General features: G+C 33.5%; 1 protein-coding gene across 1 annotated transcript in view; it reads left to right on the plus strand.

Moving 5' to 3' along the window:
- Nucleotides 1–14,944, plus strand: part of LOC120425208 (protein madd-4) — a 475,137-nt gene extending 460,193 nt beyond the window's left edge. The window contains 4 exon segments of the mRNA XM_052707974.1: nt 4,050–4,316; nt 7,330–7,659; nt 7,726–7,876; nt 12,804–14,944. Coding sequence (XP_052563934.1) covers nt 4,050–4,316; nt 7,330–7,659; nt 7,726–7,876; nt 12,804–12,922 — 867 coding nt within the window. The 3' untranslated portion in view covers nt 12,923–14,944.
- Nucleotides 14,945–26,961: the final 12,017 nt, after the last annotated feature.

Consider the following 26,961-nt stretch of genomic DNA (forward strand, 5'->3'; position numbering starts at 1 on the left):
AAATTCAACATTGTTGCATGCGTGCATGTTGTTCCTTCTACAGCCAATTATTTTTTCTCTGCCCAGCCTCCTGAATGTTTATCATTTGCCAAACATGTAAAAAACACCAACACGATATTATACCTCGAATTTTTTTATACCCCATATTTCTTTCTTTGTACTACATTCTACTCGGTATTTCACACCACCCTCACCACCACCAACCACCGAATTAAACACACATGGACACAAATAGGTAATTTCCCTTAATTGAGTTTCGTTTACGCGCGGGGGTTTGTTGTTGAAACAACATCCTTTTTCTCTGTTCAGTGTTTGTTGTGTTGTGCCGTTGTTGCTGCTGCTGTTGCGTCAACAATTTTTGGTGAAAATTAATTTCACTCACTCGTTGTGCCTTGTGGCGATTACACGTTGTTTTCCCCACAAGGACAACGAGAGCAGAAAAAAAAACAAAAGCAAAAAACGCCCACACTCATCAACTCTCAATCGCACTCAATCTGTGACCGCGGCAGAAAAATCGAGTGCTTTTCAGCAAGGTTTTTCCTGTTGTTTGTCTGCTTTTTTCATTGTTGTTGATGATGTTCGTATGGATTCGATTGTGATTTTTTTTTTATTATTGGGCACACACGTGTGACGATTGCGTGTTGATTGAGGTGTATCGATGACCGGTCCCCCCTCCAGCCAATGTTGCCATCACCAATCGTTGGACAAGAGTGTAAATAATAATTGGTGCTTGAAATTGATCGGTGCAAAGTAGGGTGAGGGAATGTGTATTGAGGTTCTTAAAATATTTTTAAAATATGCAAAAAATATTCATTTACAAAAAAAAATGTTGTTTAAAATCAAATTCAAATAATTTTTCTCATGTGTGGATCCGCCGATCTTGTGCATTTTAATTTTGTTTTTATTTTTTCAATATTTAACCATTTTAAAATGTTAGCCTTTATTCCAAAATTTTCAAATTTTTTTTCGAGAAGATCAGAAATCTCAAGAATGCTTCAATAACATTGTAAATTTTACGTTAAGTTGCTCATATATTGATAGATGTTCATTTTTCAATATTTCTTAGACGAAATTTTTAGATTTTTTAACATTTCTAAACATGTTTTCTGAGATCGTCACGGGCAATTTAAAATAAAATTTGAAAACTTTTTTTATAGTCAAAATCAATCTATAAGCGTCCATATCTCGAAAAAAGAAAATTGTTGTTGCCACCAAAATGTGCAAAAATCAGTACTGAAAATTTCGTGCGAATTGGAGTCTGTGTGAAATTCGGCTTAACGGTTTTGCGTGGAAAACATTAATTGCATCATCATTGTTTCTATAATTTTGGGAAAAAGCAGTTTTACGCCTTTTTTATTCCCGTTATTTTTTTAAAAATGGGAATCCGATACATAAATTTGTTCTTGTTCTTTCTAAAATTTTGAAATCTTTAAAATAATTGACAGGTGAATATTTCAATTTTAACGATTTTTATAGAATTTCTCTTATAATGCTTTTTTCAAGGCAAAGTAATCATGGTGAAATTTTTATTCCTTTTTAAGATTATTGAAAATTAATGATTTAAAGAAAACAGCAAAAATTGTCAAACAAATTTCAAATAAATTTAACTGCTGTGCAATTCTTTATGATATCGGTATTTTTTTCAATTTAAATTTTTGTATTTTTTAATCCGGCTAAAAATTTTGGTGCCTTTGGCATGCTCAGAGAAGCCATTTTGCTTCATTAGTTTGTCAATATAATTTTCCATTCAAATTTAGTATGTCCATACAAAAATGATAGATGAAAATTCAAAAATCTGTATCTTTTTTATTTTCTGATATGTTTTAGGGGACTTCAAATGCGAACTTTTCATAAATTTCCAGAAAAGGCAAAAATCTTGACCCAGTTATGAATTTTTGAATAAATACTAATTATTTTCAAAAAATTGAAATATTGATCGCAAAAATTTTTCAATTCATATTTCGATGGAGAATCGAATTTGCAATCAAAAAATACTTTAGTAAAATTTTGATAAAGTGCACCATTTTCAAATAAGAGCCATTTTTAGGTAACTGTTTTAAAATTTGAAGCTATTTTTTTTTAAATCAATTCCCATGTTTGCCCACTTTTGAAAAAAAAAGATATTTTTCAAAAGCTGAGAGAATTCTCTATGTTATGCTTTTATGAACTTTGTTGATACGACACTTAGTTGCTGAGTTATTGCCATGCAAAAGTTTAAAAACATGATTGAATTGAAGTTTTCTAAGTCTCACCCAAACAACCCACCATTTTCTAATGTCGATATCTCAGCAACTAATGGTCTGATTTTCAATGTTAAAATATGAAACATTCATGAAATTTTCCGATCTTTTCGAAAACAATATTTCATTTTTTGTTGAAATCAAGACCAGCATTTCAAAAGGGCCAAACTTTCTACACTACGCATTTTTGAAACATTAGTTTTGATTTAAAAAAATGAAAATATTCCCAATGACCCCTAAAACAAATCAGAAATTTAAAAAAATAAAAATAGTGTGCCTTGCAAATCAAGTTTTAGTTACAAAAGTGAAATTGAAAATTACCACAAAAAAATTATACCACACGCTTTTTTTCAGTGTAATTCTTATCCATGCCTATAACTTTGCCGAAGCCACCAAATCGATCTAAAAATTCCTTCAAAAGATACCGATTTTTGAATTTTCATATATCATATCAGCCGGATGAAAAAAATACAAATAAAGACAAATATATCACTTTTTGTCACGTAAACTTGATTGGCAAAAAAATGAATTGGTAGAAATTCTGTTTTTTTTTTTTGCTAGATTGAACTTTTTTTATTAGTGTCAATCTAATAAGTCTTCATTTTAAGCTGAAGATATCTTGATTATAAATGGTAATATAAAATCGCTAAATTGATTTGCCAGTATATTTTTTTAAATATCATAAAAAAATTGAATTTTCAGAGAAATGTGCAGTTTACAAGATGTTTTCGGAAAAGTGATAACAAATAGAAAGTGGCAACATTCAGCTTGGTTAAACATTTTTAAATAATCTGTAATTCGAAACATGATCAAAATGTTTCAATTCAATTTTTAATGTCAACCTTAAAATGGTCATAATTTTTGACCATTATTCCAAATAAAAATTTTCAAAAACAAAAATCTTTGTTTTTCAGAGCTCTAAATGTGCTCTGATAATCATTTAAAAGTAAACTAAGAATTGCTACGTCCAAAAACATGTATATAAATGTTAGATTTTATTAAATACCTAAATTGCGAACCACCCTAATTTTCAACCAAGTCAAAAGTAGCTCGCTTCTAATTAAAAAAAACTCTTCCGAAGACAATTAAAAAGCTTACGAAAAATCAAATTTCATTTTTTTTTTGCTTATCTGATTGCTGATAATAAGCTCTACAAAAAATGTTACCAATAAGCTTTGTTATACCAATCATAAAAGATGCCATAAATATTTAAAACTAAACGTTTATGTTATTCAAAGTTTGAGCAACACCAAGACAATATTCCACCACCCTACAAACCCATCGAAACCAGTCGCCAACATTCGCATCTCTTTGATTGAGTAATTTCACGCGTCCTTTTTTCTTTCCGGAATGGAACGTATAATAAATATTCATTCAATTTCATGGCGGCGAGGTATTGGGAACTTTTTACTCATTCGTGGACAAAAAAAATGCCAATCCCAGCGCAGCATTTCCATAGAAAAACAAGCTTTTCACCACAACAGTCCAGTTCAATCACACACTCTCGTTTTCGGGGGGTAAAAAAGCACCTCATTTTTTTCACCTAGGTCGAAAGTTTCTCTACGTAATGTTGTTGTAGTTCACCCTACCCACCACCCACTAACACCAACTTTAGAATCCACCTGTATGTGTGTGTGTTAATGTTTGTGTGTGTGAGTTTTTTTTCCGTTAGAAAGTCCAATAAGTTCACAATTCGAGAGCGAAATTTGCCCTCTGCCAATTCATAACAAGTTTAATTAATAGCTTCCATTCCACCGTTTCCGTTTTCCGGTTCGTTTCTTTTTTTTTCGTTCATTTCGATCCGGGCAGCTTCTCTGGCCATTTCAGACCTTCACCAACTCCAAGGGTCACCAGTGGCTGATGGAGCACGAGTACAGCCACTTTGACTCGACGGCGGACCGCGAGGAAAAGGACGAACCGGCCAAACCGGTCAACGTGTACGAGCTGCTGAGGGCCAGGGATGGCGTAGCGGGGGAGAACGCCGACGGAACGCCTGACCACATCGAGTTCGAGTGGATGACCACACCGTGGTCCGAGTGTTCGCAAACCTGCGGCACCAACGGGAGCGGATATCGGGTGAGTGTTGGGGGGTGTGGGTTTGAGTTAGAACTTTTTTGATGGCAAAAACGAGGTTACAAGTGGAATTCACGGAGTCAACATGAAACATCCCAATTTTTCTAGAATTTTAATCAATCGTTGGACTATCAATAAAAATAGGATAATAAAGATATTTCATTTAAATAATGTGCTTTTCTGATTAATCTATTGTTTTTAACTATAACCGACTTGTTTATTCGTGTGGCAAGATATATAGAACAATCATTTCGTCGCCATCGTGCTAACTTGTCGTACGTGCATTTTGGGCCAAATTGAGCTCACAAAGCCTCACCTTTTGACCTTCACAGATCCCCAAAATTCGATTTCAATCCTGAGATATTCAACAAAAACCGAAAAAACTCCGCGCATTTTTGTCACTTTACTTATGAAAGTAGTTTCAATCTTGTCGTGCTATCTTGTCACTCCATGAAAATTGATGTAAGTGCGACAAAAGGCCAAAGGGATTTCAGGTCAGAAAAGTCAGGATGCGTTTGTCGCACGTACAAGCTAGACTACCGTAAACATTTGTAATCATAACTCAGGACTCCAGCAACCAACTTCAACCAAACTTCGGGACAATGCACAGAATGGTCAGCCAAACAAAACGTGTTTGTTATTGTTTACATTGCGTGCTCTCGTTTTTATATATTCAAGGTCAAACATTAAAACGCGTTTTTCTCGGAACGTCGAAATGGCGGGTGCGACAAGATAGCACGACGACGTCGATTTTCTGGTCGCAATCAGGCTTCAAAAAAACCTCCATATGGGAGTGATTTGAGCAGACCCGGTTTTCCGCAAAGGATTTTAATTTAGTTTAGGAATTTGATGTTTGATGTTTGATTTTTGTAGTCCTAATTTTTCTGCCAATTTTCAAAAGAAAATTTTCAAAAACCTTCCAGAAAAAAATATTTTTACAACATAATGTAAAATATTCATGTTTTAACAAAAGATAAACTGTGTTTTTATTAAATAGTCAAATTTTCGTCATTTTCAATAGACTTTTAGAGTTTCACTTATTTTCACCAATTATAATATTTTCAAAATTATTATGGTTAAAACAAGATTTCAAATGACGCAATTTTTGCATAGATTTTTGCTAAATTAGAGTTATTAGTTTTAGTACTATAATTTTCACAACTCAAATTATACTGATTTCAAATACAATTTTTTTATTGATAAAAAAATTTAAATGAGCTAAATTTGTTTATCAATAAAAAATGTATTTGAAAAAAACCGGTTTTATTAAAAAAATTATAACTTACACTTTAAATACTCGTATCAGTATGCCTTTTTTGAAAAAATAAATCAGTTTTATTTAATGACAATAAACCATATTTTCATTTGGGGTGTTTTCGAAATTGCATTGGTATGGTGGTATTCAAAAACAATCAAAAGGCAGAAAGCACCACAGATTAAGAAAAAACGCAGATTTCAGGATGAAAAATTTCCGTGATGGACTGATATTTATTGTTCAATAGTAGCTCACCAGTAACATTGATTAAATCATTTTGTGATACTTGTTGTTCCAAAAATTTTAATTTTTTATTTTTAAGCCTTCTTCCTCGATTTTGACAATACCCGAGGGACAGAAATCATCAATAAAATGAATGCAAGCCCCATTAAAATTAATATTAATTATAAAATTTTGTGTAAACAGAAATATTTCACACAAAAATATCTAAAGCAGTAATATTTTAAACAAAATGGTTTGTCATCTGAGACTTAAATGATTGCAAATAAAAAAATCGCTTAGAAAACTGTATTTCTTTACATTTTTAGTACTTAAAACTTATAATTCACTTTATTCAATAATATTTTATCAACAGATTTTATTACTAGAGTTGTGTATTTCAATGGGTTCATTCTAATAATTTAAATAAATTAACTTCGTAAAAAAATGCACCGGAAAAAGGAATTTCTTTATCATATTAAAATTTTCATTGATAAAACTTTTGAAATCGATTGTTAATAAATTGGATACATTTTATTATGCATATTTATAATGCATTTTATTTATCAAATATAGACTTTTTAATCATACAGCAAATTTTGATTACTAAGACCACAGATCATCAAAACGTACAAGTTTTGGAAAAAAATATTTGTATAAATTCATTTAATATTTTGCAATTATTGAAAATACCAAAATTGTACTGATGTAAAACGCATTTTTTTATACTTTTAGTTAAACAAATTCTTAAATCAGACTTTGAATTTGAAATTAAGTTTATATTAATTTTTTGTCCCCCTTCGACCTTGACCAGAGCCGAGGGACAAAAACTTATAATAAAATTTGTACTAGCTTTATTGTTACTCAAATATTAACATATAAACCGTTATTGAATTTTTTATAAAAGTTCACTTTTTTTTTGACCAACAGTTTTAAAACAACTTTTTATCTTGACTCCTGATTCTGTTGAAATTTTGCGTGGTGAGGAGTTTATAAGCAAAAAAGTATGGTTCAAAATATTAATAAATTATCAAAAAAACATGATTAAAATGATTAAAATAAGCAACTGTGAACATTTCTAGCGAAATCGGTTAAGGGTCAAGGGTCGCTTTTTATCATTGAAGTTGATGAAATAAAATTTTATCAAACAAAAACGTCTTCTTAAAATCGTCAATAACTCGTCAGGGTTAATTTGGATCGTTTGCGGTCTTCGCAAAGTTGTTTATCATAAAATTTAAAAAATAAAACCCGCACTTGACAATGATCCGACACATTTTTTTTTAATTTTCCCATGCAAATTTCAACGATAAAAATCGACCTTTAAACCTTAACCAATTTGGCTCAAAGTTGGCACAGTTACTTATTTTCACCTAAAGAATCGAGCCAGGGGGTATCTCTTACGATTTTCCAGAATTTTCATTTTTTTTGTCACCCTAGAAATCTACAAAAATAATACTTATTGTGGGATAAAAATTACTCCCATCACTAAAGTACTGATAACATAACTAATCAACCCGTTTCCGCCCTCCCACCCACCAACAGCTCCGCTCGGCCCACTGCATGGTCAAGCTGGTCAACTCGAGCCACACGGTGGACAACAGCCTGTGCGAGGACGCCGGCCTGCCCGTGCCGGAAACGGTGGAAAAGTGCGGCAACGTCGAGTGTCCCCGGTGGGTCTCGACGGAGTGGTCGCTCTGTTTGCAGTCCAAGTGCTTCACGTGGCACACGGCCCTCCAGAAGCGGGACCTGTTCTGCAAGTTTGGCAACGTCAGCGACAGTGACCTGTGTGACGAGCAGGACAAACCCGTCACCAAGCAGGAGTGCTACAACGAGATGTGCAAGGGCGTGTGGCGGGTCGAGCCGTGGTCCGAGGTAGGACGCGAGATTTGTGGTTCATTCTAAGATGAAACTGACTTTGTTTTGTTCTCATTTCTTTAGTGCAACGCGGCCTGCGGTGGCCAAGGCATCAAGTACCGGATACTGCAGTGCGTTTGGTTCGGCACCAAGAAGCCGGCAGGCAACGCCTGCAAGGACCAGCCGCGGCCAGCGGTGATGAAGGTGTGCAAGGGACCACCCTGCATCTCGAACTGTGAGTACAATTTCATTTTTGTTTCTAAGTAATTCGTTCATTTGAATGAGTATCAATCATATCGATACAGAAAAAAAACAACCGCAAATATTCATTAATATTTAGACTAGAGGTGGGCAAAACAAGAGAGGGCCGCTCAAAGAATCGGATCATTGGAAATAGCTAATGAACCATGGCTCACAAAAAAAGAATCGCTGTTCTTTTTTATTAGGGACCATCCATAAACCACGTGGACACTTTAGGGTTAAAGAAGTTTTTTTTTTGTATGGACAAGTGTCCACGTGGTTTCTGGATGGTCCCTAATCCGGTTTATTGAAAGAACCGTTAAAAGAAAGAATATTTTTTTAAACCTTTTAAATTTAAATATAATTTATGAATTTTCAACGAATTGTAATGTAAAATTTGTTTTTCAGAATTAAAAATACAATTTCAAATACTTCAATGCTTATAAAAAAATAATCGCAACATGGTCAATATTTACGTTTTCAAAAACTTTATGATTAAAACGGCATACTAATGAGGGGCTATTTCCCGACATTTTCAGAGCTGAATCGTCATATTTCATTTGGGTGTTTATAGCATCTTTCTCATCAATGTATATTGAAAGACTCTCAACAGCATTTTTCAATTTTGAAACCCAATTAATAGTTTTCAAACTCATATTTTCAGTATCCCACTTTAAAAAAAATGAGCAATTCCATGTCAAATAGGGAATCGGTTGTACCGGACCCTCTCCGATTTCAATAAAACTTTGAAGACATGTTATCCTACGCTTCTGGGTAGCCATTTCGGTGTATATGGAGCCAGTATCACTCGATAATGACATTTGAGAATTTAAATAATTCTGTATCTCGAAGCCGATGCATCGTATCAAAAAGTGGTCAAAGACAAACTTGTAGGAAATTTGACGGGCTTTTCAAAAAAATACACTGGGAGAAAAACACACGCCACTTTTATAAGATTTTTTAGTTTAAAAGTCAAATGTGAAGGTGAGCCCACGATTTTTTTTTTCGTTCAATTTTTTTGTAAAAATATCTAAAGATGTTACAAAAAGACTCACGAAAAATTCAGGATGGAGCAACTCACCCAAAAAAATACAAGAATTGGACAAGGTTTCCGGTAAACTGAAACTAACTGAAAAATCAAAACTGAGCAACTCTCTACGAAATCGGCCGATTTCGACCATTTTTATTTTTTGTATTTTTTTATTTGACTTAAACTTTGTGGGGGCCTTCCCTATGACCAAATAAGCTATTTTGCGTCATTGGTTCACCCATACAAGTCTCTATACAATTTTGGCTTCTGTCCATACAAAAATGGTATGTGAATATTCAAACAGCTGTAACTTTTGAGTAATTTTCTGATCAATTTGGTGTCTTCGGCAAAGTTGCAGGTATTGTTGAGGATTTTGAGATATTTTGAAAAATTTTAAATCAAGACTAACATTTTAAAAGGGCCAAACATTGAATATTACGCCCATTTAAAATGCTAGTCTTGATTTAAAAAATTTCAAAATATTTTTTTCGAAAAGATCGGAAAATTTCACGAATTTTTCATGTATTAAAATTGAAAATCGGACCATTATTTGCTGAGATATGGTCATTAGAAAATGGTGGGTTGTTTTGGTGAGATTAAGAAAACTTCAATTTTCGTGTTTCTTTTTCTTAAAGTGGCTCTATCTCAGCAACCCGAGGTCCAATCTTCAATGTGTCTTGGACAATTTTATAGGAAATTTTCTGAACTTTTCAAAAAAAAAATTTTTTGAGATGGTCACTCATGGTCACTATTCTTTAAAATTTAAAACTGCAAATATTTCGCTAAAATCAAACTTTCAGTGGCTATATCTTGAAAACGGAGCCCTTTAGCAAAAAATTTGTAAAGTAGGTACTTTTCGATTGCAAATTCAATTTTGCCTTGAAAAATAATGTCAAACTTGTTTTTGCATAAAACTTCCATTTTTCCCAAAAAACACTATTTATTCAAAAATTCATAACTCGGCGACAGATTTTTTGACCATGTTTCTCTATGGCTCAAAAGTTGCGGATTTTTGTCCCCTAAAACATATAAAAAAATCTCGAAAATCAAAAAATACTTATTTTGGGAAATTGAATTGAGTAAAAAAAAGTTGATTAAAAATCTGCCAAAAAAAATTTCCGTGTACCTATTTTTTCTCAAAAGTCCTCAACCACAAAATTCACTCAAAACTTACAGCTGTTTGAATATTTTTTTACACCATTTTTGTATGGACAGCAGCCAAAATTGTATGGAGACTTGTATGGGTGAACCAATGACGCAAAATAGCTTATTTGGTCACAGGGAAGGCCCCCACAAAGTTTGAGTCAAATAAAAAAAATACAAAAAATAAAAATTTTCGAAATCGGCCGATTTCGTAGAGAGTTGCTCAACGTAAATATTTTTTAAACAATAAGAAGAAACTTTTCATTGTACCTACTGATCGTACATTACAAATTTGAACATTTAAAATTGCTTAGCTTGTAAATTCTTATCAATATTTTTCTAAATAGATTTATTTTTTGGAAAAAAAGACCTCTTGTCCGAATAAACTTCAGCATTTAAAGACTTTATCGATCAAATGAGAATGTAAAAACTTTACTTAATCCACCCTTAGGTGGTTGGCGCCTTCCTCACATGTTTTGGAAGCGTTGGAAAGGTATTTCGAATACCTATCCAACTATAGGTCGCATGAGAGATCCGGACAACGTTTTCATCAACATATCTGAGATCCGGCTTCCAAAAAGCGTATAAATAACACTTAAGTGCTTATAACTTTTGATAGATTTGTCAGATCTTCAATGTCTTAGACGCGTTGGAAAGGTCTTTTAAATACCTTTCTGAAAATGTATAGCATGACGGGTTTTCTTACAAAAACCACCCTTTTTACAATCTTCCAGACTTTTGCTAAAATCGTTTTTTTAGCATAACTTTTGAAGTACTTAACTAAACTGCATAATTTTTAATAGCGACTTATGGGACCCCAAGACAGATCGAATGAAGCCAAAACGGACAAAATCGGTTCAGCCAATGTCGAGATAAACGAGTGACAATTTTTTGATCAACATCCCACCACACACACAGACATTTGCTCAGAATTTGATTCTGAGTCGATAGGTATACATGAAGGTGGGTCTAGGAGGTCAAATTAAGAATTTCGTTTTTCGAGTGATTTTATAGCCTTTCCTCAGTAAGGTGAAGAAGGCAAAAAGAGTTAACAGAATATTTTCTTCAAATAAAATACCAGCATTTTTTCAAATAGTTTGTATAATTCCAATGTGGAATAGTTTTAAAAATCATAGAATTCTTAAAAAATATCTTTTTTCCATTTTTTTGAAAAAGAGTGAAAGAGCCATTCAAATGAGCGGATCTTTTTAATGAGCGCACGAAAATGAGCTGCTCCCAAAAAAGAGCGGGTTTGTCCACATCTACTGAAGATAAACAGAAACAACATATTTTCGTTTCTTATTTAAGAACATGACAAAAAAAAACAGAATAAAACATAAAGCCAATTATTATTATTTATTACTTGAGTGTATTTTTATTGTGAAAAAGAAAAAAAAAGATATATTTAGAATTCGTTTATTAGAATTTGGGTGGTCTTTTTTCAGTTCGTAAAATTTCTCGCGTTGTCAGTCAAATTTGGCAGGGCTTTTTTTAAGTGGCCACACTGCACAGCAATCCAGAGTGCAATATAAATTTAAAAACGAAATTTTCCGAAAAATATTTTGGAGCATTGGTGTCTTCAGAAGAGGTGTTACAAATGGAAAGGACCATCTTTTGATTATATTGAAAATTAGAGTGGTCAACGAAAAGGGTGATTTTTTAAAATTTAAATTTGCATCTTTTTTTTTTATCTAGAAATTGCTGTAACTTTTGACCCTTAGTCCAAATTGACCTGTCAAAAATATGAATCTTTATTAGAGCTCTTTAAGTCCAACAACTTTTTTGAAGACAAACAAAAATCTAAACATTTTTCTGAAAAGTTAGATTAACAATAACGTCATGATTCGAAATCCGGACACTTAGTAGCATATCATTTTTGTTATAGCTGACAAAAAATCATGTAATAAGTTGAAAATGAAGAAATATCATCAGGATGTAGTATTAACAGTCAGTTTTAAGAGAATGCATGCAAAATATGTCTTTTCTAACCATTTTTCATCAGAATTTGAAAATTAAAATGACTTGTTGTGCTTCGAATCCCGGACACTGATAAAAACTGATTCGAAATCCGGACACTTTTGCTTCGAATTCCGGACACTCGTTTTTGCTAATGAAACGCACAAATTTGGACTGAATTGTTAATCAATGGCATTTTGTAGGTCTCAAATTAGCTGTTAACATCAAAACAATCCATATTTTATATAAAAATTTGCTTGAATTTAAGGAAATCAAAACCATAAATTTCTGCTTTGCCTTCTCGGTGCTTCGGACGCCAATGAAATATTTCACGTGAAATGTTTCGCATTTTAAGTAATCTTATAATTTTATTTTATTTAACTGTTTTGACATTAACTTCAGCGTTCAAACAAACTTTAAATGAATGTTGATGTAAGAATTCATCAAATAACCCATTTTTGACATTTATAATGCAAACTTATATCCAAATAATTCATAAAACAAGATGAGGTATCTGGGTTTCGAAGCGTCCGGGAATTCGAATCATGACGTTATCAGCCTACTTTTCAAACAAACCAAAAATTTGTCCAAAACCAAAACCATTCTGATGATAGTAAAACTTCAAAACTCCACATTTTTTTCGGAAAATCAATTTTCCACTTAATTTTGCGATCTGGACCGTTGTGCACTGTAATTATAATATTCAACTATCCATAACTTGATAAAGTGTTAAGTTGGGTGTTTCTTATACTAATATGATACCAATGTTATTCTTTTCTCACTCTCTTTCCAGTAGCCGAGTGCAAGGACTCGTCGCGGTACTGTAAAAATGTAAAAACGATGGGCCTCTGTAGACTGCACCGTTACCAGCAACAGTGTTGCAAAACCTGTAGGTTTAACATTTACAACTAGAGCCGTCGCTAAAAAATACACACACTCACACAAAAAAAACGAGGAACCAAAAAACAAAAACATGCAGCGGATGCGATAAAAGATGCAGAGAACCAGGACGACGCGACGATAGTTTGTGTTCAAGCCATGATCTGAACTTTTAACGCTGAACCGACCTAACTTATACATGAAGCAGAGAGAAAAAAAAGAACAAACCGAAATCCTACCAAAACGACTTTGTACCACAAAAATTGAGAGCGTCAACGTTGACTTCCCCCCTGGGTAGAATGCAGAAAAGGGGAATTTCAAAGCAGGACTATTGTGTATTATATATTGATATGTATTAAAATTCAACTCAAACAAAAGAAAGGGTAAAGCCAATGAACGAAAACTGAGTATATTGGGAAAAATATGTCATTTACTGTGCTTTAACAGATGAACAGAATATTTAGAGTTAGCTAAGCAAACACAGGTGTAAATATTTAACTAAAAGAGTAAATGAGAATTAAAAATTCGAGCAAAAGATATTAGGATAATCGAGGGGAAACAGAAGGAAAACACTATCGACAGCAAATAATTACTCTAAAACGAGCGATTTACCGATTAGTTTTCTATTTTTGGCTTATTCCACTCTTTTTAGAAGGTCAGTAAAAATTGCCAAACAAAACAAAAACTCACACACATATTGTTGCAGCAGTAACGAACGTATAAACTAATGAAAGTATTTTTTCAACTAGGTGAAAAGCTACGAATCGTTCCTCCGACAAACAATTTAAGAATAATACAAAAACAAACACGTAAACCAAAACAACGCAGTAAAAAATTCTGACGTTCGTTTAAGCGGGTGCATTTATTAAACAAACAAAAAGAAAACAAAAATACTCTACGCGTTTAAGTTCTCTTTCACACGATACTCAATCATTGCAGTTTAAATTTTTATCACACATCAAACTCATGTACATTTTAAACCCAAACACACACACACACGTTCGAAAACTCAAGGACGAATTATTATACTCATTCTAAGAACGCAACCTCACTTTTGCAAAATCCTATTCTATCACACTCACTCCTTCACTCACTCACACATACAAACACTTTTAATGAACGACAAGAAGCAAAGCCTAACTAAAACAACACTTCAAATTACTGAAATACCATACCCTTAGTCTTACATTCTTAAAACAAAAAAGTTTAGGAAAGCGATACTCGAAAATTCAGTTGAACAAACAAAAACAAAAACAAACCAATTAAGTCCTATCCCTAACCAATCAAGCAACCAAAATTGTGATCACCTTATGTAAAAAGCGATAAAGTAAATAAAAAATTCTGTTGAGTTTATATGGGAAGCAAAACCGTACCACCCACACAAAAACAAACCGAGTTGTTAATTTTGATGAGCTGGCGAGAGAAAAAAGTAATGTTGAGAGAGGATTGTTAACGTAAATGAGATTGCATCACAAAGTGATGGAACATCCGAGCCGAACATCTGTTTAACGAAAAACAAGTTGGGTGTAAAAAATTATCATGAAAATAAAAAAAGCAAAAATTACTCCGAAATTGAAAAAAAATGCAAATATTTTACTTGAATCGTTGAAAATTTTATTAGACTCCTTCGCTTCAAAATAATTGTTTGTTTAATCCAGCTTTGAAATATGATGCGTTATTTGCGAATGGCGCTTTTGCGATTTTTTTATAATTGCAGAAAAGTTATGCAATTTGGTCCTAAAGTTTAACTTAAATCTGTGATATTATTGTTCATAACTATAAAGCTAATTTTTCTGAGTACAATAGCGCTTTGTCGTACAAAGGATTTAAAATTAATTTTTAAATCGAAAAAATATTGTCTTATAATAATTTTTCGCGCTAAATAAAAAAAGTGATCAAAAATGGTTTTTAATCGTATACTTTACCGTTCTACCTAAACATTTTCATAGGGCTTCAGGACCCTATTAACTCAAGTTTTGAATAAATAATGCGTTTTGCAAATGTACAACAGGGTTTTTAAGCAAAATTGTCCGTAAACGTTTTAAATTTCAAAAATTACTTTTTGTCAAATTTTTCCAGGTTATTTCCTATGTATCCACATCCTTGATTCAAAATGCTATGAATAAAAGAAGCTTTTTTGATTTTTAAAATTTACATGCTGAAACTTTAAAACAATAAACATTATAAGAAACTTCTAATTAAGAAATCCAATCCGCATAAAAATGTTGAGAAATGCTATTTCAATTGAATTGTCTTAAACACTGCCATAACTAATGGAATTGTTCACAGGTTTTTGAAGGAAAATGATTTTAATGGCATTGCCCTTATTATTGATTTTGAGGATGTTGGAAATAAAAAGTTCCCTTTAAATGCTATGGCAATAAAGGAGAGCAATTCTCTATGAAATCGGTCTTTTTTCTTCAATTTTTATTTTTGTATTTTTTAATCCGACTGAAACTTTTTTGGTGCCTTCGGTATGCCCAAAGAAGCCATTTTGCATCATTAGTTTGTCCATATAATTTTCCATACAAATTTGGCAGCTGTCCATACAAAAATGATGTATGAAAATTCAAAAATCTGTATCTTTTGAAGGAATTTTTTGGTCGATTTGGTGTCTTCGGCAAAGTTGTAGGTATGGATACGGACTACACTGGAAAAAAATGATACACGGTAAAAAAAATTTGGTGTTTTTTTTATTTAACTTTTTATCACTAAAATTTGATTTGCAAAAAAAACACTATTTTTAATTTTTTTTTATTTTTTGATATGTTTTAGAGGACATAAAATGCCAACTTTTCAGAAATTTCCAGGTTGTGCAAAAAATCATTGACCGAGTTATGAATTTTTTAATCAATACTGATTTTAAAAAAAAATCGAAATATTGGTCGCAAAATTTTTTCAACTTCATTTTTCGATGTAAAATCAAATTTGCAATCAAAAAGTACTTAAGTAAAATTTTGATAAAGTGCACCGTTTTCAAGTTAAATCCATATTTAGGTGACTTTTTTGAAAATTGTGGCAGTTTTTCATTTTTTTAAATTAGTGCACATATTTGCACACTTTTGGAAAAAATATTTTTGAAAAGCTGAGAAAATTCTCTATATTTTGCTTCTTCGGACTTAGTTGATACGACCTTTAGTTGCTGAGATATTGCAATGCAAAGGTTTAAAAACAGGAAAATTGATGTTTTCTAAGTCTCACTCAAACAGCCCACCATTTTTTAATGTCGATATCTCAGCAACTAATGGTCCGATTTTCAATGTTAATATATGAAACATTTGTGAAATTTTCCGATCTTTTCGAAAACATTATTTTCAAAATTTTCAAATCAAGACTAACATTTTAAAAGGGCGTAATATTGAATGTTTGGCCCTTTTGAAATGTTAGTCTTGATTTGAAAAATTTTGAAAGTAATGTTTTCGAAAAGATCGAAAAATTTCACAAATGTTTCATATATTAACATTGAAAATCGGACCATTAGTTGCTGAGATATCGACATTAAAAAATGGTGGGCTGTTTGGGTGAGACTTAGAAAACATCAATTTTCCTGTTTTAAACCTTTGCATTGCAATATCTCAGCAACTAAAGGTCGTATCGACAAAGTCCGAAGAAGCAAAATATAGAGAATTTTCTCAGCTTTTCAAAAATATTTTTTCCAAAAGTGTGCAAACATGTGCACTAATTTAAAAAAATGAAAAACTGCCACAATTTTCAAAAAAGTCACCTAAATATGGATTTAACTTGAAAACGGTGCACTTTATCAAAATTTTACCTAAGTACTTTTTGATTGCAAATTTGATTTTACATCGAAAAATGAAGTTGAAAAAATTTTGCGACCAATATTTCGATTTTTTTTAAAAATCAGTATTGATTAGAAAATTCATAACTCGGACAATGATTTTTTGCACAACCTGGAAATTTCTGAAAAGTTGGCATTTTATGTCCTCTTAAACATATCAAAAAATAAAAAAAAATAAAAATAGTGTTTTTGTGCAAATTTTAGTGATAAAAAGTTAAATAATAAAATCACCAAATTTTTTTTACCGTGTATCATTTTTTTTCCAGTGTAGTCCGTATCCATACCTACAACTTTGCCGAAGACACCAAATCGATCAAAAAATTCCTTCAAAAGATACAGATTTTTGAATTTTCATACATTATTTTTGTATGGACAGCTGCCAAATTTGTATGGAAAATTATATGGACAAACTAATGATGCAAAATGGCTTCTTTGGGCTTACCGAAGGCACCAAAAAAGTTTCAGTCGGATTAAAAAATACAAAAAAAAATCGAATGACCGAAATCCTAGAGAACTGCTCAGGAGTCAAACATTGTGTTAAGACTGTAAACTTAAAAAACTGAGGTTAATTTTTTGGTCCAAACTCTTTTGTTTATAGAAGCATGGTACATATATTTTTTAAGGTTTTTATCCCCCGCCCCCCCCCCTCCCTCAACCTAATATCGGCTTTATTTAGTTTATTCTAAATCATTTTGAATGTTGCAAAATTTTCGGAACATTTCCGCAAAAAGTTTTGTCGCATAAGTTTTGCATTACTTTTTTTTTTAAATAATGACCGAACTAATATAAAATGTATTTAAAAAAACTTTTTTTATTCAAATGTTAAGACTTGTTAATTCAATTTTTATATTTTTAATATTTTTGAATAAAAACATTGCTTAAATAAAAAAACAGCATTTAAACATTAACTTTTTATTTTAGGTTAGCGATAAAGAAATTTCATTAAAGTTTGATTTGTGCTTGAGGTGGAGAGTTTGAGTTAGAAAAAATAAAAAGAACTCAATTTCAAATGTTTAGCTCAACTTCAAATTAGAAAAAAGTTTGACATAATACTTTATACATTAAAATAGATATGCTACAACAAATTTGTTTTAAAAATATCTATAAATCTATGAAAAAATGTATCCTTTAGGACATTTTATTGTAAGAGTTTTTCGGATCTGTGGTCCAAAAATTCAAATTTTCAAACAGTAAAAGTGGCCTGTTTACAAATAACAATAGGAACCGCATTTTTTTATTTTCCGCAAGATTTTCTTTTCGTCAAATCTTACTCTTTATCCAACGGTTATTTTTATTTAAATGTTATAATTCTAGCTTGCAATTTTAATTTTTATTCAATTGCGTATTGTTTTCGAAAAATTCAAAATGCACGTCCCCCAGAATGGGACTTCCATGCTTCCACTCAAGTTGAGCCTGCGCAGAAATTTTGTTGGTCGGTGTGATCACATTTAGCTTGTTTGGGCTCGTTTTAACATATTTTTAACTTTTATGGAATTACAATGTTCAGCACTGCAAAAACTTTATTTTCTCACAGAAATAAGATTTTCGTCATTACTTAGAAATTTTGGAAATTTATGCTTGCAAAACAACTGGACAGGTGTATAATGCATTTTGAAATACTTTTTTCATTTAAATGTTGAAACCTTTGCCCGTAATTTCAGTTTTTTAACTTTTTTTAAATTGAACAGGGATCGCGGCATTTGCTTTGTGAGTTGGTGGAGAATGATTGTTACCTAAATTTAAAAAAAAATAATCAACAATCTGAGTTGAATTATTTTCCTAACCACGATTAATTTCAGAAAACGAAATACTTTCAAATGTTCACGATTGTAAACAGAAATATTTTTTGTTTTCAATATAAGAAGTCATTTTCACGGCGTGTTTTCTGGGCAACCTTAAGGAGAAAAAATAGTCATCGCAACTTTCAAAAGTATCTTATAGGAAATTTTCTCAGCTTTCCAATGCTTCTAAGAGCGAAATGTTTCATCGGAAAATTTCTGAGATATCTATATTTTAAGTTTTTTGTTTGAAAATCCTTAATCATTTATTGGAAACTTTTAAATAACAGTCCAGGAAACTTGTCAAATAATGTGTTTCATGTGTCATTTACTCATCAAAAAGTGTAAAATAATACAAGAAACAACTTTGTAGAAGGTGGCAAACCGCTAAACGTTTTGAAAATTTAGTTTTTACCGAATTTTTGAATGTGTGGGATTTATTCAGAAATTTAAATCATAAAACCGCATTAAAATATTATTTTTACAAGAACAAATAGATTATTACAAAATTGTTGTGTACAAATAACACCGGTCTGCTCTGATTCAGCATGGAATTAGCTGATATAACCGATTATTTTTACAGGTTTGAGATTGATAGGGTATTACATGATTTTTATAATTAAATAACATATTTCCTTAATCAAACATTAACCAGTTACATGAATACAAAACATGTTTAATACACGAAATGGAACTGCAAACTACTGTTGCAAGTTTTAGGAGAAATACTTTTCATTAGTATGAAATGACTGTTTTAGTTTTTTTTTTTTTTTGTATTAAGTGATCAAGGAATTAGCAATATTTTAGAAGTTACTAAGACTCTCATCTTCAATCTCATCTTTAAAAAAAATATTTGTTGTTTTTTGTTCAAATAGTTGGTAAAGACTTTTTTTTGTTTTTTTTTTGTTAAAATAATAAATTATATCGTTAAAAAAAATTTGACGATGTTTTCAGCATTCTGAATTGAAAGATTCGAGTTTTATTACTACTTTTAAGTGCATTTTCAACAGTAATCATTTTATAAAATTTTATATTTATTTTATACTCATGAAATTATGACTTTTGAAGCTTGCAACAGTAATAATACATTTTCGATTTTTATTCATATTTGTATTTATGTTCCTGGTTAATGTTTGCATAATAAAATATCAAAATTAATTAATTAAAAATCAATAATACCATTAACAAATATAAACCTGCCAAAGTTTTGTTTGAACAAGCTAAATCAGAGAAGACACGTGATATTTGTACACAACAAATATATGTAATAATTTAATAAAAATATATTTTCACATTGTTTTATGATTTCAATTTCTGAATAAATTCCATATATTCAAAAATTTGGTTAAAACTTCATATTCAAAATGTTTAGCGGTTTGCAACCTTCTACAAAGTTGTTTCTTGTCTTATTTTGCACATTTTGATGAGTAAATTACACATGAAAACATAATTTGATAAGTTTTCTGAACTGTTAGTATAAAGTTAGTTAAATTAAAACCAAAAAACATAAAATAGAGATATCTCAGAAATTTCTCGATGAAACATTTCGCTCTTTGGCGCATTGGAAAGCTGAGAAAATTTCCTATAAGACACATTTGAAAGTAGCGATGACTATTTTTTCCTGAAAAGTTTGTTCTAGAAAACACGCCGTGATTTTATTTAAGAAGCCACCATTCTCTAAACGTTATATTTGATTCATTAAAACTCGGAGAAATACAGAAAAACCAAGCACTCATCTCATACACTGTGACGAAATCAACCGAGGTTAATTTGATCCACGATTTAGGACCCAGACGTACAGAGGATCAAACCACCAGTTTTATAAAGAAAAATAAAAAAAAGAAACACACACACATGTTAGTTAGAACAAAACAATTTAAATGAGAAATAAACAATGTGAGAGTATAAAATACGAAGACAGAAAGCAGTAAACATTACTAGAATGATTAAGAAACTAAATTATAAATATAAAACTAGTTCGAAGATAGATAAGTTTGGGGTGGGAGGAATGTAAAATACTAATTGAGGAAGAACAAATCGAAGTCGTTTAGTACGAAAGTAGAGGGAAAAAAACACATTTAGGGTATAGTATGAAAAATCACTCTCACAAAGTAAAACACACACTAGCTGAATTTTGTTGTAGTTGCGTTGTTTTCGATTGTTTCGTGTAAAATTTTGGAGATTTTGTTTTATGACTGATAGAGAACTGCAGAATTTATGAATGGTAACCCCCTTTTAGAGCTCAAACCCACCATTTCTTTGAACGAGAGTCTAATTAAAACTTAGAGAGTAGAAAATCTTCCCTGGGTAATTCTCTACCAACTCACACGAAATCGGGAAAAGTTGCCCCGACCCCTCTTCGATTTGCGTGAAACTTTGTCCTAAGGGGTAACTTTTGTCCCTGATCACGAAACCGAGGTCCGTTTTTTGATATCTCGTGACGGAGGGGCGGTACGACCCCTTCCATTTTTGAACATGCGAAAAATGAGGTGTTTTTCAATAATTTGCAGCCTGAAACGGTGATGAGATAGAAATTTGGTGTCAAAGGGACTTTTATGTAAAATTAGACGCCCGATTTGATGGCGTACTCAGAATTCCGAAAAAACGTATTTTTCATCGAAAAAAACACTAAAAAAGTTTTAAAAATTCTCCCATTTTCCGTTACTCGACTGTAAAAAATTTTGGAACATGTCATTTTATGGGAAATTTAATGTACTTTTCGAATCTACATTGTCCCAGAAGGGTCATTTTTTCATTTAGAACAAAATTTTTCATTTTAAAATTTCGTGTTTTTTCTAACTTTGCAGGGTTATTTTTTAGAGTGTAACAATGTTTTACAAAGTTGTAGAGCAGACAATTACAAAAATTTTGATATATAGACATAAGGGGTTTGCTAATAAACATCACGAGTTATCGCGATTTTACGAAAAAAAGTTTTGAAAAAGTTACTTTTTGCGTTTCTCTTTGTTTCGTCGTCCGTGTCTGTCGCGGGTGACCATGAACGGCCATGATCGATGACGACCAACTTTTTCAAAACTTTTTTTCGAAGAATCGCGATAACTCGTGATGTTTATTAGCAAACCCCTTATGTCTATATATCAAAATTTTTGTAATTGTCTGCTCTACAACTTTGTAGAACATTGTTACACTCTAAAAAATAACCCTGCAAAGTTAGAAAAAACACGAAATTTTAAAATGAAAAATTTTGTTCTAGATGAAAAAATGACCCTTCTGGGACAATGTAGATTCGAAAAGAACATTAAATTTCCCATAAAATGACATGTTCCAAAATTTTTTACAGTCGAGTAACGGAAAATGGGAGAATTTTTAAAACTTTTTTAGTGTTTTTTTCGATGAAAAATACGTTTTTTCGGAATTCTGAGTACGCCATCAAATCGGGCGTCTAATTTTACATAAAAGTCCCTTTGACACCAAATTTCTATCTCATCACCGTTTCAGGCTGCAAATTATTGAAAAACACCTCTTTTTTCACATGTTCAAAAATGGAAGGGGTCGTACCGCCCCTCCGTCACGAGATATCAAAAAACGGACCTCGGATTCGTGATCAGGGACAAAAGTTACCCCTTAGGACAAAGTTTCACGCAAATCGAAGAGGGGTCGGGGCAACTGCTGTGTGAGTTGGCGGAGAATTACCCCCCTTGAAAATTTTGAAAGTTTTCAAACATGTTATTTGAGCAGGTTTGGAGGGGGTGAAAAACCCCACACGTACGAATTACTAACTATTAAGAGCCTTTCTCATTCTCACACGACTGCTATCAGCTTAAACAGAGAAATAAACGCTAATTATTAAATCGCGCCAGTTGCTGCAAAATGAAAAACCCCTCACACACAGACTAATAGAGAGCCGAGAGCAGAGGACGATGATTGTAAGATGTGAACGTGACCGTTACATGAGTGCATTTACAAATAATGTGATATTTCACCCAAAAAAAAACAGAAAAAGAAAATGAAACCCTGAGAACGATAGGAACCTGAAACCCAAAAGAGTGCTAGTTAATTATGAAGAGAGAGGTGAGAACCGTTCCGATGTGTAAACACGAGAGAGAGAGAGAGAACGAGAAGGAAAGAATATATTTTACGTACCCCCTTAACTATTACAGCCCCAAGCACATACACATAAACTCATTGAAGTATTACATGGAAAAGCAGAATTGATTTGTTTGCAGGACTACGTGTGAAAACTATGAAAAACATTTTTTTCATTTATCCAATCGTTCATAAAAAGCTTATTTTTTCAATTTTGTTTAAAATTTGTTATATTGATTGAATCATCAAAAATTTGGTTAAAATTCTCAACTTACTATCATTACAAAAGTTTGATCAAAAAATGTCAACAAAATCAACGATCTTGTTCATTTAGCAAATAAATCAATCCGACTTTTTTATGTATGTTAGTTAAGTCTACCGAAACCAGAAAGCTTTTCCCTAAGAAACTGAAATAAAGTGACAACTCTTTGTTAAATGCTCATAAACGGATAGTCAACACAAGAAAACAAACACACACACACTTTTTAAGGCTGGGGTGTGCTTATTGAAATAGGGGAAATGGCACTAAAAGCGATACTTAGAGGATGGAAACATTAAAAAACTAAAAGAAAAAAAATAATGCTCTGTCTAGGATCGTGTGGTTCGTCCGCTCACGGTTTTTGTTCAAATGAAAACGCATTTGTTTTGTCTCGCAAGGTTTAAACGCAAGCAACATCATTGATGATACGATAAAAAAAATAAGAAAGCAAAAAAGCAACTATTTATGATTACTATACATTTCACTGTACTATGATTATCATTACAATTACAATTATATATAAATAATAGGAAGGTTATTAGTTAAAGCAAACAAAAAAAAAACAAACTTATAACAATTATTGAATCGAAAATGAAACTGAATAAAATATTTTTTATTTAAAATGAAAATTGCGTGCATCATTTCATTTCATCCAAAATCTAACAACTTCCAACTAAATCTCTATAAAAGTACATTGGAACGAAACGCAACAACATCAGCGAGATCTGCTGGCCAAGTTTAGCTGCATGTGGTGCTTTTCATAATGGAAAGCTCCAGAGAATAACGCATGGTAACCGTTACGGAGCATGAACTTATTCATGGAAGGGAAAACATGGGAGGAAAAGTGCGCATGGCCCCCCTAGTGAATCAGGAAAGGTCATTCGTTCAGTCATCTTTTTTTTACAGTATGTACGGCCTTCACGATTGTTTTAATAAAAACATTTATCGATTTAGATTTCCAAAAAAGTGTTTTTCTTGATGAAGAATAAAATAAATATCGATTCATAAAGGGATGCATAAAAAAGTATAGATTTTTGATGATTTAACTTATACAGATTACACTACTCGACAAAACAAAACTTGTGTCAACGGATTCACGATATCTCATCCGTTCCTGAGAGAAAAGGCATCCCCGAATCCGATGCAATCGACAGAATTTGATTTTATGTCCACGCGGACTGATGAAAAATTGGTACATTTTTTAACATAAAAAATCGAACAATTTAAAAAAAACCATGCGTCTCCTCCCAATTATATGAGCCATCTACAAGAATATGGAAGCGCCTGGTGCATAGCCATTTCCTTTAAGCACAACGGAAACAACCAATACAAATGTATAAAAAAGTTGTCAAGTTCTCGGGGGGTCCACAGCTAGCATTTTTTGTACGATTATAAAAAATAAATATTAAAAGTTTAAAATTAATTTATTTAAAAAACATATTTTTTGATTTATTTGTTTACTAAAATTTTATGTATCTCAAAGATCTATGGGTACTTCGGGATGTCCATGGTCATCCAAGGACTGCCTGGAGTTAAGATCTACGAGTCTACCGCCGTAACAAGCAAGAGGTCGTCGGATTTTGACCCCGGATCATGTGCGTATAGCATCAGTGCATATGGTAGACTACTGTATGAATGTGTTGGGATGTTCATGGTCATCCAAGGACTCCCTGGAGTTAAGATCTACGAGTCTACCGCCGTAACAAGCAAGAGGTCGTCGGATTTTGACCCCGGATCATGTGCGTATAGCATCAGTGCATATGGTAGACTACTGTATGAATGTGTTGGGATGTTCATGGTCATCCAAGGACTCCCTGGAGTTAAGATCTACGAGTCTACCGCCGTAACAAGCAAGAGGTCGTCGGATTTTGACCCCGGATCATGTGCGTATAGCATCAGTGCATATGGTAGACTACTGTATGAATGTGTTGGGATGTTCATGGTCATCCAAGGACTCCCTGGAGTTAAGATCTACGAGTCTACCGCCGTAACAAGCAAGAGGTCGTCGGATTTTGACCTCGGATCATGTGCGTATAGCATCAGTGCATATGGTAGACTACTATATGAATGTGTTGGGATGTTCATGGTCATCCAAGGACTCCCTGGAGTTAAGATCTACGAGTCTACCGCCGTAACAAGCAAGAGGTCGTTGGATTTTGACCCCGGATCATGTGCGTATAGCATCAGTGCATATGGTAGACTACTATATGAATGTGTTGGGATGTTCATGGTCATCCAAGGACTCCTTGGAGTTAAGATCTACGAGTCTACCGCCGTAACAAGCAAGAGGTCGTCGGATTTTGACCCCGGATCATGTGCGTATAGCATCAGTGCATATGGTAGACTACTGTATGAATGTGTTGGGATGTTCATGGTCATCCAAGGACTCCCTGGAGTTAAGATCTACGAGTCTACCGCCGTAACAAGCAAGAGGTCGTCGGATTTTGACCCCGGATCATGTGCGTATAGCATCAGTGCATATGGTAGACTACTGTATGAGTGTGTTGGGATGTTCATGGTCATCCAAGGACTCCCTGGAGTTAAGATCTACGAGTCTACCGCCGTAACAAGCAAGAGGTCGTCGGATTTTGACCCCGGATCATGTGCGTATAGCATCAGTGCATATGGTAGACTACTGTATGAGTGTGTTGGGATGTTCATGGTCATCCAAGGACTCCCTGGAGTTAAGATCTACGAGTCTACCGCCGTAACAAGCAAGAGGTCGTCGGATTTTGACCCCGGATCATGTGCCTATAGCATCAGTGCATATGGTAGACTACTGTATGAATGTGTTGGGATGTTCATGGTCATCCAAGGACTCCCTGGAGTTAAGATCTACGAGTCTACCGCCGTAACAAGCAAGAGGTCGTCGGATTTTGACCCCGGATCATGTGCGTATAGCATCAGTGCATATGGTAGACTACTGTATGAATGTGTTGGGATGTTCATGGTCATCCAAGGACTCCCTGGAGTTAAGATCTACGAGTCTACCGCCGTAACAAGCAAGAGGTCGTCGGATTTTGACCCCGGATCATGTGCGTATAGCATCAGTGCATATGGTAGACTACTGTATGAATGTGTTGGGATGTTCATGGTCATCCAAGGACTCCCTGGAGTTAAGATCTACGAGTCTACCGCCGTAACAAGCAAGAGGTCGTCGGATTTTGACCTCGGATCATGTGCGTATAGCATCAGTGCATATGGTAGACTACTATATGAATGTGTTGGGATGTTCATGGTCATCCAAGGACTCCCTGGAGTTAAGATCTACGAGTCTACCGCCGTAACAAGCAAGAGGTCGTTGGATTTTGACCCCGGATCATGTGCGTATAGCATCAGTGCATATGGTAGACTACTATATGAATGTGTTGGGATGTTCATGGTCATCCAAGGACTCCCTGGAGTTAAGATCTACGAGTCTACCGCCGTAACAAGCAAGAGGTCGTCGGATTTTGACCCCGGATCATGTGCGTATAGCATCAGTGCATATGGTAGACTACTATATGAATGTGTTGGGATGTTCATGGTCATCCAAGGACTCCCTGGAGTTAAGATCTACGAGTCTACCGCCGTAACAAGCAAGAGGTCGTTGGATTTTGACCCCGGATCATGTGCGTATAGCATCAGTGCATATGGTAGACTACTATATGAATGTGTTGGGATGTTCATGGTCATCCAAGGACTCCCTGGAGTTAAGATCTACGAGTCTACCGCCGTAACAAGCAAGAGGTCGTCGGATTTTGACCCCGGATCATGTGCGTATAGCATCAGTGCATATGGTAGACTACTGTATGAATGTGTTGGGATGTTCATGGTCATCCAAGGACTCCCTGGAGTTAAGATCTACGAGTCTACCGCCGTAACAAGCAAGAGGTCGTCGGATTTTGACCCCGGATCATGTGCGTATAGCATCAGTGCATATGGTAGACTACTGTATGAGTGTGTTGGGATGTTCATGGTCATCCAAGGACTCCCTGGAGTTAAGATCTACGAGTCTACCGCCGTAACAAGCAAGAGGTCGTTGGATTTTGACCCCGGATCATGTGCGTATAGCATCAGTGCATATGGTAGACTACTATATGAATGTGTTGGGATGTTCATGGTCATCCAAGGACTCCCTGGAGTTAAGATCTACGAGTCTACCGCCGTAACAAGCAAGAGGTCGTTGGATTATTTAGGTTATTTAAGA

The sequence above is a fragment of the Culex pipiens genome, chromosome 2 (genome assembly GCF_016801865.2).
Source record: "Culex pipiens pallens isolate TS chromosome 2, TS_CPP_V2, whole genome shotgun sequence".
In the NCBI taxonomy this organism is placed as follows: Eukaryota; Metazoa; Arthropoda; class Insecta; order Diptera; family Culicidae; genus Culex; species Culex pipiens.